This window comes from Oryza sativa, chromosome 8 (assembly GCF_034140825.1).
Source record: "Oryza sativa Japonica Group chromosome 8, ASM3414082v1".
NCBI lineage: Eukaryota > Viridiplantae > Streptophyta > Magnoliopsida > Poales > Poaceae > Oryza > Oryza sativa.
The window spans coordinates 19,393,316-19,414,786 of NC_089042.1; the positions used below are offsets into that span (position 1 = coordinate 19,393,316).

General features: G+C 42.8%; 1 protein-coding gene across 1 annotated transcript; it reads right to left on the minus strand.

The window, feature by feature from the left end:
* Window positions 1-9,648: 9,648 nt before the first annotated feature.
* LOC107281951 (uncharacterized) lies at window positions 9,649-10,566 on the minus strand. The gene has a single exon (XM_015793795.3). The coding sequence runs from the start codon at window positions 10,476-10,478 to the stop codon at window positions 9,651-9,653; it is 828 nt and encodes a 275-aa protein (XP_015649281.1). The 5' UTR covers window positions 10,479-10,566; the 3' UTR covers window positions 9,649-9,650.
* Between the last annotated feature and the right edge of the window lie 10,905 nt (window positions 10,567-21,471).

Genomic DNA, 21,471 nt, shown 5'->3' on the forward strand with positions numbered 1-21,471 from the left:
TTGTCTCACTTCATGAGCTTCCTCTTCTTACATCTCATGAGACACTATTCTTCCAAGAATGTCACTTGGGGTGAGTCTCTTGAAGTCTTTCCTTTCCCGTATCATTGATACAAGAGTGGGATTTCTTGGACCAAATACACGGAGAAGTCTCTTGACCACAAAGTGATTTGTCATGTCCTCACTCCCAAGTCCTTTAATCTTGTTGACAAGAATCATCATCCTATCATACATCTATTGTGTTGTCTCCTTGTCATCCATCACAAATCTTCCAAGCCTTCCTTCCAATAATTCAATCTTGGCCTCACGAACGGCGGGTGATCCCTCATGAGCCAATTGCAAAGTATCCCATATCTCCTTGGCCTCCTCTAGTTCATCAACCTTGTTGAACTCCTCCGGACTCAAGGCGGAGAGAATTGCATTGGAAGCTTGAGTATTGCGATGGATGAGTTGTTCTTGCTCCGAAGTGAGCTTCATGTCATCATGGGGTATATCAATACCGGTACAAACAACTTTCCAAATACTTGGATGCAAAGAGATTAGATGCAACTTCATCTTGTGCTTCCAAGCGGCATAATATGTCCCATCAAATTGAGGAGCACGCCCGGAAGGCACGGAGACAAAGTTGTGAGAGGGAATAGTAAGTTTGATGTAATCAAAAGGTATAGTAGCTCCCTTGGGTGGTGGAGTTCCCTTGCTGCTTGCTTCATCTTCTTTTCCATTTTCCTCGTTCTTTCCCCCTAAGTCCGACATCGTGGATCACTCAAAGCGGTGAAGCTTGAATCAAGAGCACCTCGCTCTTATACCAATTGAACGTGCAGAGATGTAGCCTAGAGGGGGGGGATGAATAGGCTTTCCTGAAATTTTCTCAACAAAAGCAACGGTTAAATTGACAGGGCCCGGAACCTCCTGGTGATGAACACCGGAACTTCCTAGCAGTGATGAGCAGCCCGGAACTTCCGGAGTTCTTCAGACAGGAACTTCCGGGCAACAGAGAAAAACGAAATATGAGAAGTATAACAGGTCCTAGCTAGTGAAAATCAGGCACAGGGTTGCACAAGATGAAAATCACAAGATACCAGTAGATTCAAACACAGATCAGGCACACGAGAGACAAAGGCGATTTTTTTCCGAAGTTCGGATCACACGGATCCTACTCTCCGTTGAGGTGCTCCAAAGAGCGGGTCTCGATTAACCCCTTGCCTCACTTATGCAAAGATCCCAGAAGAGGTCCACAGTCTTCAACTCAACACTTCTAGGTCGTTTTCTAGAATTGAGTGACCACCAAGATCCAAGTCACAATTCCTTCTAGAAAAGACCACAAGTGCAAGTTGCTCTACCTAGGACAACCTCTGAAAACTCAGCACAAGAAACTTTACTCACTTACCTCGTTTCCTTGCGGAGGTGAGGAAAACCTTCACAAACTTTCCCGGGACATCCACAAGATCTTTAGAAGCTTACGGGCGACGCCTAACCTTCTAGGAGAAGATCTCCAAGAGTAATAAGCCCAAGTGACAGCCCACAAGGTATCCAAAGTGCTCAATCAAACCTAATCTTCAAGCCATCTCCAAAACACTCCTACACTCTCATCTAATCTCTCAATCTCACAAGATAGGCTCTAGATTTGAGTGGAGGAAGCAAAGGAAGCTTGGGAGTGGCTAGAAAACCCTAGAACATGAATGAACAGAAGTGGAATGGCCAAAAGGTGACCTGGGGACGAAATTCTTATATGTATCGGCTAGGTGACGTCATCTAGCCGTTACTCACAAGTTTGAACTGGAAACCTGCTAGGAGGTTCCGGGCAAAAGTGCCAGAAACTTCTGGGCAACACTTAGGAAATATTTTGCAAATAAACGGTGCCCGGAAGTTCCGGCCAAAACCTCCGGGTAGCCCTCTCTGTCCCGGGGAGAAAATCATTTTTCAAAAATGATTCCAAAAATCTTTTGACTCGTGGATATGACTAAGAGCACTTTGTATACCCTAGAACCACACTTGAAACCCCTCTTAATAGTACGGTTTTTCCTAAACTCAATTTCGAAAGAGAAAAACCTAGTCTAATCACCTTCGGTGTTTTTCGCACTTAGGAACATTCAAATTAGGGGGGTCTCCTTACATTCTTAGCCATCAAAACATGCTTTAGGACTAAACTCCCGTGAATAAACTTGATAAACACGTTAGTCCCCTTTAACGACCTTGTCATTAATCACCAAAACCCACCAGGGGGTTTAAGTGCATCTTCATCCCCTATGTCGTGCGCTGTGCCCTGCTCTACTTTCCTCGTGCGGCGCGCGGCCACCTGACCGGAGCCGCATGACAAGACGTATGCGGCACAGGCGCCAACGCACTATGGCACCACTCTACCGTGCACCACACTATGACCCGCATCTCGTGCGTCGCGCACGAGATGTCGAGACACAGGCGCAGCGTCGGCCCGCCCGCACCGCACCGCGCCCAACTCCATCGCGCGCGCGCGCGACGGCGGCCGTGAGACCAGCCGCCACGTCCTCACCGCAAGAAAACCCGGGAGCTTGAGGGCGGCGCATTAATGGCCGGGCAGGTGGCAAGTGGTCCATCAACACTGCCCGCGGCTATAGATAGCCATATGGCCTGAGGCCCACGGCCCACCCCAAAGCCCGCAATTTTGGCCTGGCCAAAGCATGGCACGGCCCGATAGCCGAGCCGTGCCTGGGCTACACCCTCGGCACAGTGGGCCAGCCCGGCACGGCCCGATCAAATAAAAAAATATTGGGATGTAAAATAGACTTAAATAATCGTATAACGCAAGGCCCAAGACAAGAGGTATACAAAATAGACTTATTTTCCAGCCATTTAAACACAGCCCACAGAGTTGAGGGACCAAAAGTAGACTTTTTCTGAGAGGAAGCACGATGGGCCGTCGTGCCTTCGGGCCGGCCCGGCACGGCCCGAGTAGTATTGGGCCATGTATGCCGCCCGTGGGCTGACACGGCCCGGTATGTCGGTCGGGCTGTGCCGACCCAACAAGTCTCGGCCCAGGCACGGCCGAGCTTGGGCCGGGTCGTGCCGTGTCAGGCGGCCTAGATGGCTATCTATACCCGTGGCCCCGCGCCTTGCCCGCCGCCCGGTGCCCCCGTTCTTTCCCCGCTCCTAGTCCAGTGCCCGCCTGGTCGACCGTAAATGTGCGTCCATATGCGCCGAGCTCACCCGACCGCTGCGGCCTCGTCTTCCCCTCCAAGCTGACCATGCCTATGGATTACCGTAGAGAACCCCTTCCCTCTCGACGTCCAATTTGGGACCTCACCAGCATTCTCACCGCGGTACCTCGTTCGCCGTGTTCCCTGCCGGTGCTGAACCCCCACCGCACCATCTCTGGCCGCAATACTTAGGGGTTACAGCCCTGTAACCCTTACGATTCTACGCCTAGTGATGCCTTGGGCGGTGGACCACCTGAGCCGGCGGATTTCACCGGAATCAACTCCGGTCGCCGCCGCTATGGGAGCAATTGGGGGAAAAGCTATTCCGGCCATCCCCGACCCCCGCCCCTTCGTGCGCATGTCCTGGTGAACCCATGGCCACCCTAGAGCTCCAACTTCGCATCCCCCATGCCTTCGCCATCGTCACCGGGCCGGCGTCCATGGTGTCCGCACATAGTCTGCCGCCTCACCCAAGCCACCTAGCTGTTTTGGGCTTTTCCAGGCTGCGTGCTGCTGTCCACGGACGGTGGGGAAACCCTAGAACCTACCATCCCCGGCCGCCCCTACTTTGGTGGCGCATGCCGCCGGCGTGCTCGCGCGCTTGAGAGAAAGCACAAGAAAGTAAGCCAGGCTATAAAGCTTACTTTCCTAGAAAGTCTTCCACCTATAATTGAGAAACCCGACCAATAGCAATGGCCCTGTTTAGTTCGTGAAAGAAATTTTTTGGAGGTCATATCGGATGTTTGACTGGATGTCGGAAGGTGTTTTCGTACCCGAATGAAAAAACTAATTTCATAACTCGCCTGGAAACCGCGAGACGAATCTTTTGAGCCTAATTAAGCCATCATTAGCACAGGTGGGTTACTATAGCACTTATTGCTAATCATAGACTAATTAGGCTTAAAAGATTCGTCTCGTGATTTCCATTCAAACAGTGCAATTATTTATTTAAAGCTCCATGCATGTGTCCAAAGATTCACCGTGATGTTTTAGGGAAAAAAATTGGTAACTAAACCAGGCCAAACCTAACCCCAGCCTAGATAAATAGTATAGAGGCAAAACCTATTATTTTAGGAAGGATAACGGATCTAAGAGACGTACGGGGGTGTTTAGATTCATGTTGTAAAGTTTTGGCGTGTTACATCTGATATATGGATATACATTTGAAGTATTAAACATAGACTAATAACAAAACAAATTACATATTCCACCTGTAAACTGCGAGATGAATTTATTAAGCCTAATTAATCCGTTATTAGCAAATGTTTATTGTAGCACCACATTGTCAAATCATAGAGCAATTAGGCTTAAAAGACTCGACTTATAATTTACACGCAATCTGTGTAATTAGTTATTTTTTCGTTTATATTTAATACTATATGCATATGTCCAAACATTCGATGTGACATGGTGAAAAATTTTGCTTGGGGATCTTAAACACCCCTTCTTTCCACCATGCTTCTTTATTGGAGTTGACTTATAGAGGTTGGTTTTTGCCTTGTAGCGAGTTTGGGAGGCCTACTGTCTCTGGCTGCAACGGATCACGGTAAGGCTCCATTCAAAGAAAAAGAATGGAATACGACGAGGCGGTTTTTGGCAGATCACCTAGAATCTGGTCCGACTAATAAGTACTGGCAATCGATAGTAGAAGTTCTTTAAATCATCTATAATCAATAGTATATAATCAATTTTAATAGTATAGTCAACTACTGACTCCAAATCATATATAATCAATTCATACAATAGTTACATACTACACTATTAATAACTGGTCCCATATATCATACACATATTGTGTCTTGGAGTCCGTGCTACAGCTGGCTATAAATCTATAGCTCGCTGCTCTTCTCTCTCCTCTTTTATCTCCTTAAAATATACTCCCTCCATTCCATAATATAAGACACAATCACTTTTCTTAGATGTTCCATAATATAAGGCATGTACAAGCATACAATTAACTGTGACATCTTCTCTATTAAATTACTACTTTTTTAAATCATCTACTCTCATGTTATCTAATTCTATTGGATGCATGCATTATATTTATTAGGATGATCCGAACAACAAGATGAGAATAATTATTTGTTGGTCTTTGGGTTATGGGTGGTTGTGCCTTATATTTTGAAATGGATGGAGTATTTGTAGCTGGCTGATAGCCTGCTATTGTATCTGCTCTAAGCAGAGAGAAGGGAGAAAAAGATGGAGGAGAGCTGACAGCCAGGCACCACTTAAAAACTATTGTGTGTTATAATTAATAAAGGTGTCAGGGTTACGGATAAGGTATACCCTCTACCTTTGGATATACGTCGTGTATTGATATGGTATACCTGCGCGTATACGGACGCTTTCTGTACACATTAAGGAAATCCATCACGGAGTCCACAGATGGAAGGAGTCCTACTCGGACAGAACTGGGTCGTCATTGTATCGTGTAGGGTCCGATATCTCTGAGTTTTACTTGGTGACTAACTGACCTGCGGTATAAATAGGACCCCCGGAAGGACCTAAGGCATCGAATCTCACAGCTAAGACAACCACCACAGCCTACGAAGCCGGAGCCTACAGGAGCCAAGTCGCTGGGTGATCTAGTTGAACCAACTCGACTACGATCTCGTCGGTATCATCGAGTTCCACTATTCCCTTTGTAATCTGTGATTTCCATCGTATAATCTCATATCAACTGGATTAGGGCTATTACCTACCAAGGGACCTGAACCAGTATAATCCCTGTTTTCTGTTTGCTTGATGTCGTACTACGTAGATCCTCGTACCAGCGTACTCCAATACCATCTATATCCGGTCTATGGGTATCTCCCGTCGACAAAAGGTGATTAAGATAAATAAGTGTTTAACATATTAGTTTGTCATATGGGCCACATCTATTATTAAAACTTAAATAAAATGATGTTTAAAACCTGTGTCACTTACATGTGGGCCCACAGGCCGCTTTAAATGGTTAATTTGACCAGGTCAAGGTTGACCCTGGCCCGCAAGTCGTTGAATCAGGGACTTTCCTATTGGAAAGCAAGTGTATTGTAAAAGAGAAAAGGTTGTGGGTCCCACCAGTCAGTTATACAAGATATTTTGCTATACAAAATTTATTCCAAAATATGAGTAAATGGCTGAACAGGAAGGCTTCTCTATTAATTTGATTTAATTCAAATTTGAAATTTTGGGAGGCCATAACTCTCTCATTTTAAATCAGATTTCAATGAAACTTTCATCAAAATTCTTCTAAAATCAAGAACTATCCATTGGCACTGGATTTGAATTTTTGTCCCTTCTTATAGAATATTGCCCTTTGCGTTAGATTAGGAAGACTGGTCGTTAACTAGTCGTTCGCCGAACATGTTACTGTTGGTATTTCTTAATGTTATAGATAGAATCCGCAAACACATGAAAGATACCGATGTAGCACTTCACCCGGGAGTATTCTAAGGTATCAATTTCCACAGGGAACATATGTATCAGCTCTTCACCAGGTTCATCCAAGGACACGAAGCAAAAATAGGCAAATGGTAGGGAGGAATTACTAGTGAGAGACAGTGTCTACGGAAAGTTCAATTTAATCCTAATGCGATACTTCGGGCACTGGCCAGCCCGCTGCTCCTAGATATGGCTCTACTGCGTACCCGGACAGGAAGGACTTTAGTGTAATTGAGGGATGTCACCACCTCTACACCCACCTCAAACCTACTGTAGAATATGAAGCAACCACCAGAAATTAACTACCCAGACACCACGTCTACGCAGTTAAAAACTACTTTAGCGTTAGCTAAAACTAGAGCAACCACTATATTTTACTGGATTATAGTTATCAATGATCTCGTACGTTGATTAGGAACTAACCAAGAGATAAGTCTCACAAAATAAATCTTAATTACTCAGAATAGTATTTGGATTAAAGCAGAGTAATTAACATAGTAAAAGAAATAAGAAGAGGATTACCGACAGCTCCGGAATTCCTCCGACTTCCTCTACTCTACTCTCTCCCTTATTCTAGTATACAATAAAGTACAATATAGCCTCTTATAATTTAGCTTAAGCTTGGAGTGTGTGTTGAAATGAGTGAAGTGAGCTCTATTTATAGGCAGGTAATAACGGTTATCTGATGTGAATTGACGAAAGTGACCTCCAATCACCATCAGGAGTAGAGCAAATCAGGAGCGTCCATACGAAAACCTGGATTAAACGACTCTCACCAGGGTTTGGCCGAACCTGGTCTGGGCCAGGTGACCTCCAATTTTGGTCTGGTTCCCCTCCCTGCTCTACTTTATCCATTTCTCCGAGCATTTGGCCCATTTGATGATGTTTTGATGTAGTTCAAGGCCTACTCTTTATATGGATAGGATTCCTCCTTCACATAGATCTGGATTTCATCCCAACATTGGCGGTATATTACCTGCATTCAAATAAACACCAACACTTGTGGAATACATTAGAATTAAACCCTATCACTATGTTGGATGTTTTATTTCTTCTGTTTATGCAGGTATTAGCGGCATAAAATTGGCAATTAATAACATCAAATAGTTTCCATACAATAATTACCCCAACAATTGTCTATCTTTATTGAATATTGTAAATAGACTTGTAAATTGAAATGCCCAATTCATGATTGGCTGAACAAAATGGTGAGTGCAGTGCTTAGGGTTAGGATTTCTATTCATCTTCTGTATTACCATTTCCCCTTTCCATGTGTTCTGTTCCGCCTTATTCGTTGTTGCTTGAGTTACAGTCTTCTCGCTATCTCCGCAGGTGCATGAGTCTCGCTATCTCCGCTGGTGCATGAGTCTTATGCTCCTCTCATATTTTGCTTATTCCTACTCGTACATATATGTATTATGTACTTGAATTGGTGTTCATATATAGATGAAATCTAGTTCCAACGCAAATAAATTTTTCTTGATCTTTAATAACTATTCTCTCCTCCGTTTTAGGTTATAAGATGTTTTGACTTGGTCAAAGTCAAACTATTTCAAATTTGACTAAGTAAGTCAAACTATTTCAAATTTGACTAAGTTACTAATATTTACATTATTAAATTAGTTTTATTAAATTATTAATTAAATATATTTTTATAATAAATTTATCTTGGGTCAAAAATATTACTATTTTTTTCTACAAACTTGGTCAAACAGACTTGAAGCAGTTTTACTGTGACCAAAGTCAAAACATCTTATAACCGAAACGGGGGGAGTAAGTATTATCATGACAATAAATAATTTGTTATCATTATGATAAATTTATGAAATTTAGCGTAAAAACCAAAGTTATGGAATTTAACTGTACGTAAAAAGATATTCCTTTCACAATATATTTTTCAAATACAATTGGTTGGCATTTTGTGTTTTATAAACCTCCAAAATGTATCAGTTTATAAGAAACAAAACATCCACGCCACTCCACTCTTTTTGTGTGATCTCAGTCGGTGGCGGATCTAAAAAATTGATTCGTTGGTATCAAAACGCATCTATCGGTGTCATAGTATGCTTATTATATTTAGATTATGGTGCTATAGTATATGAATAAGCAGATCGCTATAGATTTTACCGAAAGTCGTCGATGTCGTCTGATACCGGTCCTATAACTGTAGATCCACCCCTGATCTAAGTGAGAATATTTTTAAAAAATATTTCTACTGTAACAAAGAGAGGTTAGGTGTGTCAGGGTAGAATAAATTGTTGTTATGAGAACACGTGAACAGTGTGATAATGTGATTGAATATTTGAATGGGCACATGAATTACTACTGTTAATTCTATCAGTATACACGTCACCTTCTCTTGCTAATGACAACTCATCATTCTTTCCCACACTTTATTTCCTTTCTCATTCATGCATCCCCTGCCTGCTGCTTGAAGGGTCTAGAACCCTCTGCTTTTTACGGCTAGTATTTAAGTTCGATCGAACGGTTAACATTGATTCCATGTTTTTTTTTCTTAACCAATCCAACGGCTATTATTTCATAGATGATTGTCGCACATTCTTGTCTCATTTTGAGTTTTACTTTTCAATAGTGAAGATTGTAATGACACGTGATGGCATATGAGTGTTCGCAGGAGTGCCACGTGATATGTTAGAAGCGTTTACAGGAAGTTCAATGAATTTTTATTCTACACATACTAAGTTTTTTTTACTAAATCTTTACTAAGAATCATCTCAACCATTTGATTTAGATAGTTGGAAGTTATGAAAAATTTAGATGCACTTATAGCGTGACACATCAGTGTTGATAAGAATTTAGTAAGAAAAAGTTAGCACATATAGCCTTTTTCATTTTTATTATATAATAGATAGATTTGCACTCACCTACTACAACAAAAACTCTCCATATTCTCGCACACTCCCCAAACATTAACTTGTAACATTGTGACTTTGGTTACAAACTGCTTCAAATTAACTGAAATGTTCTTTATTGTAAAGCGAACTCATATCCATGGCTTAGGTTCGCCAATAATTTCATATATATACTTCAACCTTAGGAATTAAGGATCGCGCCTACTGCCAGTTCAATCAAGAACGTCGGATCACCGAAGATGACCCCGATGATGGCACGTATGACACCGGCAACGATCGTCAAGAACCGCTCCAAGCCACCGCCACCGCCCGCCGCCGTCGCCCTCCTCCTGGCCGGCGGCAGGCTCCGCAGCACGCCCTCCATCACCGGCGAGCTCATCACCTGCACGCTCCGGACGTCGGCGGCGGCGCCGTACTGCGTCTGCATGCGCTTGAGGCACGCGACGTGCAGGTACAGCGCCTCGCCGTCGCCGTCGGCGTACGAGTACGACCGGTAGAACCAGAACCTGCGGCCGCCGCCGCACCTCATCTCCCCGCACTCGGCGCACCGCCTCGACGCCTCCTTCCGGAGCTCGAAGACGCGGCCGCCGCCGACGGCGAACCGCGCCGGCAGGGACGCGCACGTCGGGTGGAGGTCGAGGCCGAGGCCGCCGTCGCCTCGGCCGGAGCAGTGGTACACCAGGCCGCGCGCATGCACGCCCTCGCCGCACGCGTCGCAGATCCTCCGTTCACCAGCGGCGGTCGGCGGCGGAGGCTCCGGGAGGAGGACGAACGTGCAGCCCGGGAAGAGGCGGTGCTCTCTGGTCGCCGGCGCGAGGGCGCAGCACGTGTGCAGGTCGAAGTTGCACGTCTCGCGCTCGCACCGATACCTCGGGCCGTCGCCGTGCTCCATGCATCCGTCGCACTTGAACTTCTGGCCGCCGGTTCGCACAAGCTTCAGTTTGTGACCCGGCCGGTGAGCAGGGTGGAAGGAGATCGTTGCCGGAGTATCTGGGAACAGGTTAGTCATGGTGGCTTGCTTTTTGATGCTTTCCTTTGTTGTTGGATGTATAGTTTTGGAAGTTTGTCAGGTTTTGTTTAGGAAATGTTTGGAAGTTTGTGACAAAAGGGGTAGCATGATCTGCTCAATTTATAGGCGGTTCGTTTGGTTGGATCGATATGTGCTCATAATCTAGCTTCATCAGGAAGATACACAGTGAGTGACGAATGTGAGAAGTTTATCGGTATATTCTGTATTAGTTAAATTGTTAGTTTTTATATATAATCCATATAAGCGCTATTCGCAGAAGCAACTTCCCTGCAGCTGTTGCGAGCACAGTATACGACAGCCTGTCTGTCTGTCTCTGAGAGAGAGATCGATCATCGACTGGTTGAGTTCAGTTTTAAAATTTAAACCATGCATTTGATGATCTATCGTCACTATTGACGTACCTGTATGGCTGTATACGTACCACTGTATTTTGCGGAGAAGTTAGCACATGCAAGATGTTATACATCGCAATCATGTAATGTAACTAAACAAAAAAAAACATTTGGAGACACTTGTAAAATCATGTGATAAGAGTTTATAAAAATACGGTGAATAGTCTCTGGACATGGCCGGGGTCAAACCAAGCAGGTGCAGTCGGTCAGATCGGAAGTGTTATTGCGGTCTGACCAGGCAGCCCGACGGTTAGATCGGTGGAGAGAGTCAGTTTGGTGAATGTTATAGATTGCTTCATGTTTATGACTTCTAAATGGTTTCTATACATATGTGATATTGTTATTGTGTTAACTAGGTGAAACCCCGCGCGCTGCTGAGAGAGTTTAGTATTATAATACTAAGTAAAAATAATTTTAAAGATAGCTAGATAATATAAACTTACATAAGTTGATAATTCAAAAGTAAAAGTAAGTTGATGTGACTTTATGAGAAAACAAAATGAAGAGATAGATTGGATAAATCATATAAGGGCTAATAACAATTGAGGTGATACGACTTAATAAAAGAAGAAAATAGGGGAGACAATTTAGACCATAGATAATCATTTAAGGACAAAACAATTGATGTGATATGGCTTAATGACATTAGAGATAGAGAGAGAGAGAGAGAGAGAGCATATTTTAACTAAGTTAGGAGTTAGGATAAACTATATAGGTATATAAGATATTATAAAAACTGTTGAAGAGACATTGAAATAGTATGTGAATTATGTGAGATGATGATTTAACATGCTTGCACTTGAAAAATTATAAAATTTAATACATTATAAAATTATAGATAATATAATATGCTTGTATCATATTTAAATGTAATAATTGTTTGTGGATGATGTGGCATCTTTGCATGTTAAGCTTTAAAATTTAGTGGGCTCTAACTTTATAGTAAGAGAGGATGTGAGTTAAGTTGGTAAGAACTTTTACTCGGATATGGAGTTTCATTGTTGTTCGTGTGTGGGTGTTGTTAAGGCTATGGGAGTATAGCCGGTGATAGATCTGGACTAGCTAGTCTCCGTAGCACTCTTTTATTGTAGTATAGGCTTGGTAGAAGATGAGATCTAGATGATAAAGGATATCATGTGGGATGTTCAACCTAGAGGACAATACATATGGAGGTGAACGTTTGCATATGACAAACACGCAGGGTTGGCAATTTCGGAGTGAAATTTTGGTCATTTCGGACCACTCCGATACAATATTATTTAGGCCAAAATTTTTAATTTTTTCATGAATTTTGGTAATTTTTGTTAAAATTTAACTAATTTTTTTCAATTTTTTTGAAATTTTGGTCTATCGGTGACCTCTGATACAATCGGTCAAATCGATAAGTTAAACCCTGCATTAACATGGTGTTGTCTGCGTATGGAAAATGTAGTCAATTGGATTGAAAAGTTTGGTAAGAATGGAGTTTGGAATTGTATGAGGATGTTGTTTCCTTTTTTGGTAGGTTTCTTATGTGATTAGAAGCCCAAGTTCTAGTAGGATCTGTAGCTATCAGCAGCCATGATTCGGGTATAAATAGAAGAGGGAATGTGGTTAGAAGTATACGAACTTTTCGAGAGAGAAAAGTTAGGATCTACTTTAAGCTTCAATTCTAGATTGAGAGTTGAGAGAGTAGTGTTTTAGATCCACTTTGTAAATACATATTCATGCAATTTAAGTTGATCTACTTTTAAGGGTTTCATCAATTTCTGTTTTTCTGGATCCTAATGGTCTGACCAGAGTACAACGAGCACTTAGACCGGCAGCAGCGAATAGGCAATGAGTAGATGAGGAAGCCGCGATCAAAATGGTGGCTAGAGAGCGGTCAGACCGGTGGCTTGCAGGCAATCAGACCGGCGGCATACCTGATGAGGAAATATTGCTACACAATGAGTTCCGTATGTTTTTCGTTTGTAGAGGTACTTGCTTGGGTGAAGGAAAAGCGACTGAGCGTAAAGAATACATGGATGATAAAAAAGTTGATTAGGGATCAAACCAAGATCTTCCTCAAGTCCACTCCTACCTCACCACGTCACTTTTGAATTATAGAAGGCAAGACTACACGTTTTGGATTCGGATTCGGGCCTCCTGACAGCATCAACTTTAAACGGACCAAGCCGCTGATTTAGAAGGAATCTCTGGACCTGTGAGTACTTTCAGATAGTTTTAGTTCCACGTCAAAATTCCTACCGAGTTGTCAGGAATCTGCAAAACGAGCCATGTATCTTATTCAGTCCGAATCTGATTTGGGTTTTTGGTCTTGTAATTGTGTCGTGGGCTTGGCCTAAGCCCAAGGGGGTATGCACCCCAGGGCAACCCTAGAACATTCCAAATCATATTTATTCAGTAGCTGTTATAGTTCAGAGTGGGGTTTTGCTTAGATTAGTTCTGCCATTGCAATTTCGCCGCTAGATCTTTTTGTGCCCCAAAGTCGAGTGCTTAATTATTCATATGCAATTGAGTTGCTATCTACTTTGTTCTTGCTTGTGTTCTTCGATTCGCATGCAGGGATTAGCCTTCTCGGCAAGATCAACTGGGTTTCGGCATGGTTGGTAACCAAATGAGACGTGGTGCTGCGATTGCAGGACTCGGATCGTGTTAGTCGGAAGTCGAATCGTGTGTGTTAAGTTTCCACCGAATTGAGAATTATCAATATTTTTGGGAGATCGGGATGTAGTTTTCTCATCAATACTTTTGGTCAAACCGATGCATCTTCATAAGGTTTTAGGGTTCCTTTTATTCCGTAATTTTTTTTTTGGTTTTTAGTGTTTCTACCATTCAATCACCTCTCTACTAGGCTTAGGGTGTGTTTGAGAATAAGGAGATTGGGGAGATTGGGAAGATACGCAAAACGAGGTGAGCCATTAGCACATGATTAATTGATTATTAACTATTTTAAACTTCAAAAATGGATTAATATGATTTTTTAAAGCAATTTTCCTATAGAATTTTTTTATAAAAAACACACCGTTTAGTAGTTTGGGAAGCGTGCGCGCGGAAAACGAGATGCTTTTCTCTCTCAAATCGCCCGGAACGAACGAAGCCTTAGTTATTGTATTTGATCCTACAACACATTTCTATAGGTGGTTGTAAAATCGATTCTAAAATTTGGACATGCAGTCTAGAGACACTCTGTGAGGTATTTTATGAATTATCTTTGTACTGAAAACACAAAAGCCAAGACATCTTCTTGTTACATTTAAGACTGGGTATTCACTCGAAAATTATAAGCATCCTTCCCCTTAGTTTGGGGGAATAGGGTTAGTGGTGTTAGCTAGGAGGCTAAAAAATATATTTGTTGAGAAAAAAATTAAGAATAAAGTACCAGGTCTAATTAAGTGCATATATACAGCATATGTTTGATTTCTCTCTCTCTCTCTCTCTTCTTCAATGTTGGCTTTAAATCCCTACTTTTGCCAAGGGAATCTCACACTACTGGAAAAAGCATTTTTCTAATGTGGGGTCTTATATTCGCAGTCGGACATGGCCCTTGGAGCCAAATAACTGCCTACAAAAAATATAAATCGGGGTGAAGTTCGCTGCGGACCACTTAAGCGGCGCCTGACCACTTAAGCAACGCCTACGCACCTTATGTGGTCCGCCTGCAAAAATCATACCTACCAAAAAAAATCTAGTCATCCTTATCCTCTCCTCTCCTCTCCACCACTCATTTCCCTCCCCCCTCTCTCTCTCTCACTTAGAAAAAATCTCTCCTCTACCACGACCGTGCGCCGCCGGCTCCCCACCTCCGCCGCCGGACGGCCCTCTCCTCGCCGCCGGCGGGCTTCCTCCTCGGCGACGACGACGACTGCGACGCCGGCTCTGCGCGCCGACGGCTCCCATCGGCCGTGACGATGACCTTCGCGACGCCGGCTCCCCTCCTCTCCCCACGTCCGCGCGCCGCCGACTCCCTCCTCTCCCGCGTCCGCGCACCGCCGGTTCCCCACCTCCGCCGCTGGCCGGCTCCCTCCTCGGCGACGACGACGACCGCGACGTCGCCTCCGCGCGCCGACGGCTCCTCTCGGCCGCGACGACGACCTTCGCGCCGCCGGCTCCCCTACTCTCCCCACGCCCACGCGCCGCCGGCTCCCTCCTCTCCCACGTCCGTGCGCCGCCGGCTCCCCACCTCCGCCGCTGGCCGGCTCCCTCCTCGGCGACGACGACGACCGCGACGCCGCCTCCGCGCGCCGACGGCTCCTCTCGGCTGTGACGACGACCTTCGCGCCGCCGGCTCCCCACCTCTCCGCCGCAGGCTCCCTCCTCGCCGATGACGACGACCGCGACGCCGCCTCCGCGCGCCGACGGCTCCCTCCGCAGCCGGCCCCGACAAGCAACGATGACGGCTCTCCAGATCCGCCTCCGCCGGCTTCCCTCCTTGCCGCCTCAGCCGGCCGCTTCCCCTCCTCGCCCCCTCCGCCGCCGGTCACGACGAGGGACGACAACGGCTCTCCAGATCCGCCTCCGCCGCTTCCCTCCTCGCTGCCTCTGTCGGCCGCTTCCCCTCCTCGCCCCCTCCGCCGCCGGCCACGACGAGTGATGACGACGGCGCCGATGCGGCAGCTCGGCTCCTCCCTCTCCTATGTGGGGCAGTGGACAGAGGAGAGCCCTGGCCAACGGTGCCCGTGGTGAGGCCGGCGGCGGCGCCCGTGGTTTTTTTATTATTTTTCTGAGATGATTTTCGCAGGCGGGGCCCGCCTACGAAAATGATCTATTTTCGCAGTCGACGTGTTAGCGGCGGTCCTCCTCCCCGCTTGCGAAAATGGTTTTGGGCCGTCTGGAAATATCGTTTTTTCTAGTAGCGTCAATTTTCCAGCCAGCGCTCCTACTCAAGCACATTTCTAGTACATTACTAGAAGCAATATTTGATCTGGTCGCTTCCAACATATTTGATCCGGTGGTTACTTTTGGCAAACAGGAAATTCCAGTCTTACATTGGCCAATTCCCAAGCCAGGTAAATTCCTTACTTAAGTTGCTTCAGTACATAATAAGTTGGTCGCCATCCAGTTCATCACAATTAGAGCAACAGCAATTCTTGTCCTCTTCCTTAATGTATTAATAGATACTAAGTTGGCATGAAAAAATAAATTTGTCCCTGCATTAGTTATTTTTTACACATATATATTACCTCCAGTAATTTGCGCAGCAACGCGTAAGGTATTTTCTATTATTCCTATATTTCCAAGCACGAAATCGACGTGGAAGCTAGGAGCATATATATGCTTTGTCACGAGAGGTCACTAACTCGTCATTTAATTTACAAGTCAACACAAAATAAGATTTATATATCCCTCTTTAATTTTTTAATTTTCCATGGTTTAGGTTAACGCTGTACATATTACACGTAGTCGTTGTATTATTTCACCAACGACTACGTAGCCATGCGTCCATATCGATTGTATAAGCACATCTAATTTAGTCAGAGTACGTTACACGCTAATTAATTAGGGTAGTTAAGTTAGAAAAACCGTTTTAGGCAGCTAGCCTGTTAATTAAATAATCAACCTCAAATTTTTAATAGTAAAACAGATTGACCTAGGTAGCAGTAGAAAAGCTTCGGATATGTGTATTCATGGTGCATATATACCTCAACTAACAAATTCCTTTTTTCTTTAAGTTCTATACTTGCACTTTAATATATCCTACCCCACTTGTATATGACCTAATAATTTTTAATCCTACCCTAGCTATTAAGAAAATTTTAGGTTTACATTATTATAAATAAATAAAACGAAAAAAAATGTACACTCGTACTCCCTCCGTACTCGTAGAGGAAGTCGTTTATGACAATGTTTAAATCAAACATTGGGAATATAAATCATGAATAACTCTCAAGTTGTTGAGTTTGAAAATGTAAAAATTATATGAATATATTTGTCTTGAGAAATATTTTCATAAAAATATAAATATATCACTTTTCAATAAATATTTTTATAGAAATAAGAAGTCAAAATTGTGTTTTGGAGACCGTGTCGCTGTCCAAAACGACTTCCTTTATGAGTACGGAGGGAGTACAATTTTGTATTCTTTAAAGTTTTCACATGTTTTTCCTTTCTACCATAAAATACAATGAATTTAAAATTGACTTTTTATATATATTCATGTAGAAGTTCTATGGGAGCTTTTATAACACTAGAACCGTGAAATTAATCAAACATTGTGTATATATAATACGTTGCAGCTATAGAAACTGGATAGCAAATTAAAGCCTTGCTTTACTTCCTGTAAATAAAATTTGGATTTGCCAAATGGCATTCGACAAAAAGTTGAGAAATACTCCCTCCGTTTCAAAATATTTGACGCCGTTGACTTTTTAGCACATGTTTGACCGTTCGTCTTATTCAAAAAATTTAAGTAATTATTAATTCTTTTCCTATCATTTGATTCATTGTTAAATATATTTTTATGTAGGCATATAATTTTACATATTTCATAAAAGTTTTTGAATAAGACGAACGGTCAAACATGTGCTAAAAAGTCAACGGTGTCAAACATTTCGAAACGGAGGGAGTATCTTTTTAGATTTCTCTACCATCGGATCCATGCCAAGATTATTGGTGGATGGGTCCTCCTCTGGCTCGAGCGAGCTCCTCGTCTTCTCTGTTACCAGTGATACTCCAACTATGACAGAGTACATACATTTCTAGGTGTAGGGTTAGTATCCTAAATTTCCTGATTTTTGTATTTGATCAAGTATTGGGAGTATTATTTGATGTGATAGTTGAATTTAAATTTGATGTTCTAAAATCATGTGGATGTTAGGAATTTTAGTAATCGCAATATTGTTGGAATTATAGCTTTCGAGAATATTTTGCAAAGAATAGAAAGAAGAGTGAGAATTAGGAGGATTTATAAGGGATATGAACTTTGGGGGGGGGGTAGGGGGTTTCAAATTCAATATTTTAATCCTTCATTATTCCATGGATTCGAGGAAAGGATTTTTAGTGAGGTTTTGGATTTTAAATGAGTTTGAATAATTTAGAAATGAGAGGAAGAAACAAGGGATTTCAAAGGAGTTTGTGTTGATTGGGATTTCGAAATGAGAATGGACCTTAAATTTCTAGTAACTCAGGGCATGGACTTTAGAATGGGACATTGGGGACAGGGTTTGAATCTTGGATTAATTTGGTTAATTTTAGAAGGAGTGGGATCAAGGGAATTTTATGGATTTTGAAATGTATTTTTAGTAGATTTAAAGAAAGGAGTATCATGACAGGGAAATAGAAGGATTTCAAGGAATTTTTGGAATGACTGGATGTTTGGAATTATTTGAATAAAAATTTGGGGAAAAAGATAAGAAGGAGAGGACTTCAAGGATATTTGAATTCAATTTAATATTGGAAAACCTTGATAATCTAATAGGGTTCAAAGGAGTATTTCGTTATTTCAGAAATTTTTCAATATATAGGATATTTGAATTCAACTTTGAGGTTTTATTAAAAAATCAAATATCGTATTTTTTTAATTTATTTAAGAGAGTACGTATGATCAGTAAATCCATAAAGAATGCTGACAAAGACCGCTTTCAACTCTTCTCTTGGTCGTTACGAAACCTAACTACTCCATCCGTTTCAAAATGTTTGACACCGTTGACTTTTTAGTACGTGTTTGATCATTCGCCTTATTCAAAAAATTTAAGTTCATATCATTTGATTTATTGTTAAATATACTTTCATTTACACATATAGTTTTACATATTTCAATATTTCATAAATTTTTTTAATAAGACGAACGGTCAAACATGTGCTAAAAAGTCAATGGTGTCAAAAATTTTAAAATGGTGGGAGTAATAAACTACATATAAGACCCTCGAGCGAGCATATCTGAGTATTGACGGATCGATTGGTTTCAAGCCGGCCGTACGTACAATTAGAAATCACGACCTGCGGCAAAGTCGTCGACGTCGGTGCCAGTTGACCTGTATATCGAACTATCAATATCCCTTCATTTTGACGTGTGGTTTCGATACTACTACTCCGTGTGCTGTCGTTTACCTACGTAACCTAGACGTATACGACCTCCATTTGTCCCATAGGCCATAAAGGAAAAGAAAGTCCGCAAGGAATGGTAATCATGTCGTGGTATTCTCGGAATTAACTTGCAGTCCAGCGACCAAGAAACTATTAAATATAGTTTTCATACTTATCATATCGTATATATCGTATAGAACTACGTATAAAAACTATATATTCAATTGATGGTGTATTCAAATTAAATTCTTATCAAATCACCTCTTCTCTTTTTATTCACATATCCCCTAGTTTTTATTCTTAGTTATTGTGTAGAGATGGTTTCTTACGTTAGAAATGATTTCTTCTTTTTACCGCTCTTTATTATTAACTCTATCGTCACATCATATTTTTGCTTTGTGACAATATATTAAATGATGTGTACACTAGATAATATGGAGAGTTAAGCATGACCTTGGTTCTCTTACGTTGTTGATATGTGGGCCTGTTGGAAAGAGTGCCCACGTATCAGTGACCCACGTCATATATATACAAAATAAAGTTGTGTACCACAATCCCAGTCCAACTCTATGCCCAGACGGTAGAGCAGTCATTGGTCACTGCATATGTAGCAGTTAGCCGACGGCCTGACGTGGTTTGCACAAGCGTCATCACGTTGGAATTAATGCATACTCCCTCCGTCTTAAAATAGGCAAAATTTGCTAAGGACATCCAAAAATCGTGTAATTAGCCAGTGGGTACCGTAAGATCACGAATTCGCTGCAGGGCAGCAAAAAAAAAGAGTAATTAGCTGGTGGACACTCGAGCCATTATTTTATTATTTCCGAAGGAAAAGAGGTGAGAGAATTTTTAAAATGCCAAGAATTCCCCCGGTGACGCAACACCTTATCCCGACTGGGTCCGGTCGAACCAGACCTAATCGGTCTTGTCGCCTCACCACATAGCCGAACCACAGCCCTAGCCGGTGACTAAGGTGGCCGCGGCGGCGACCAAGATCTGCGACGGCGAGGGCGGCGGCGATGAAGCTGTGAGCTGGGCACGGCGTTGCACTACACAGCCCAACCACAACCCTAGCCGGCGACTGAGGCGGCGGCGGCGGTGACCCAGATCTGCGACAAGCGACGGTGAGGGCGGCGGCAACCCAGACCGGCGAGCAGAGGCAGTGGCTTCCGTGGCTGCAGCGGTCGAGCGGTGCAGAAAGATGGATGGCTCGGCTTCATCCTCGGTGGTTCGTCGCCGCAATGGTGAGTTACCCTTATGGAAGTGCCCAAGGTGTGTGACACAGCTAGAGGCGCGAACATCGAGGACACCAAAGAATCCAAACAAGAACTTTGTGAAGTGTCCTTACCTTGAAGATGTGAGTATATGATTTTACGGAACTTTTGGTTTACTTCTGTAGGTTGTTGTCGAGTGAGTTAATTCAATGAAATTTGCCTTTGTAGACACCGTATGCGTGCAGATTTTTCATGTGGGAATCTCAGTATGAGCAGTATTTGGCGGATGGTCGCGTAGGAGTGGGACATCAGTCAGGGCGAGAAAGTCATGTTGAAGCAATGGCATCTATGGGGTTTGGGGTCTCAGAATTGAAGGGATGCAATGCAGTGGGACAGATTTTAGTGTACATTAGAGTTTTGCAAGCTTTATTGCTACTATTGATATTGGTAATTGTCATTAGCAAGTAAGCAATCAAGTAATGAGTAGTTGATAGGTTGTAGTGATCTGTGAAGGCATGTCATTTCTTAATGTAATATGGATATCTGAATGGAATTTAATTTTCTGAATGGAATGCAAATTTATGAGTTGAATGCAAATGTGTCTTCCAGTGAGAAAATTTGGCAGCAAATCTATACATTGGAATGAAATGTGTGTTGTAATGACAAATTTTGGCAGCAAATCTGTTGAAAATGTTGTCCCAAATTGTAGCTGTACAATAATTAGTGAGAAAATTTGGTAGCAACTATGTACAATTCCTGAAGGCATGCCATTCCTAAAAGTTAAAGAGCCACACAACATCAAAATTTGGCAATTACAGGCAACAACTTTACTGAATATGATTCAACAGCCACACAACAGCATTTGATTCAACTTTCATCAGTGATTACACAATCCAGCACACTTATAAGCCAATATGGTCTTAAACAAAAGGCAGACATAACATGGTCTTGGGTGACCTTACACAAAAGGCAAACATTCAGGAAACATAACATTGTCTTAAACAAAAGCCAGGTTTTGCTACCTCTAAAACAGTTAAGTTATTTGGCATTCTTGCCTCTAGTGGTCTGGCTCCTAGTGCTAGGACTAGCAACTTCCATGCTTAGTGATCTAGCCTTGCTCCTTGTGATTGGGCTACTTTCGGTGACCTCTGATGTTTCTGGAACATCCAAATCCAGTGACCTTGCCATGCTCCTAGTGTTTGGGCAGCTTTGGGTGACCTCTCCTGTATCTGCAGCATGCATGTTCAATGCCTTTGCACTACTCCTTGTGATAGGGCTGCTTTGGTTGACCTCTGATGCTTGGGTACCCATGCAAAAAAAAAAGCAGAATTGTTAATTTACAAATTGAGCAAACTTAAG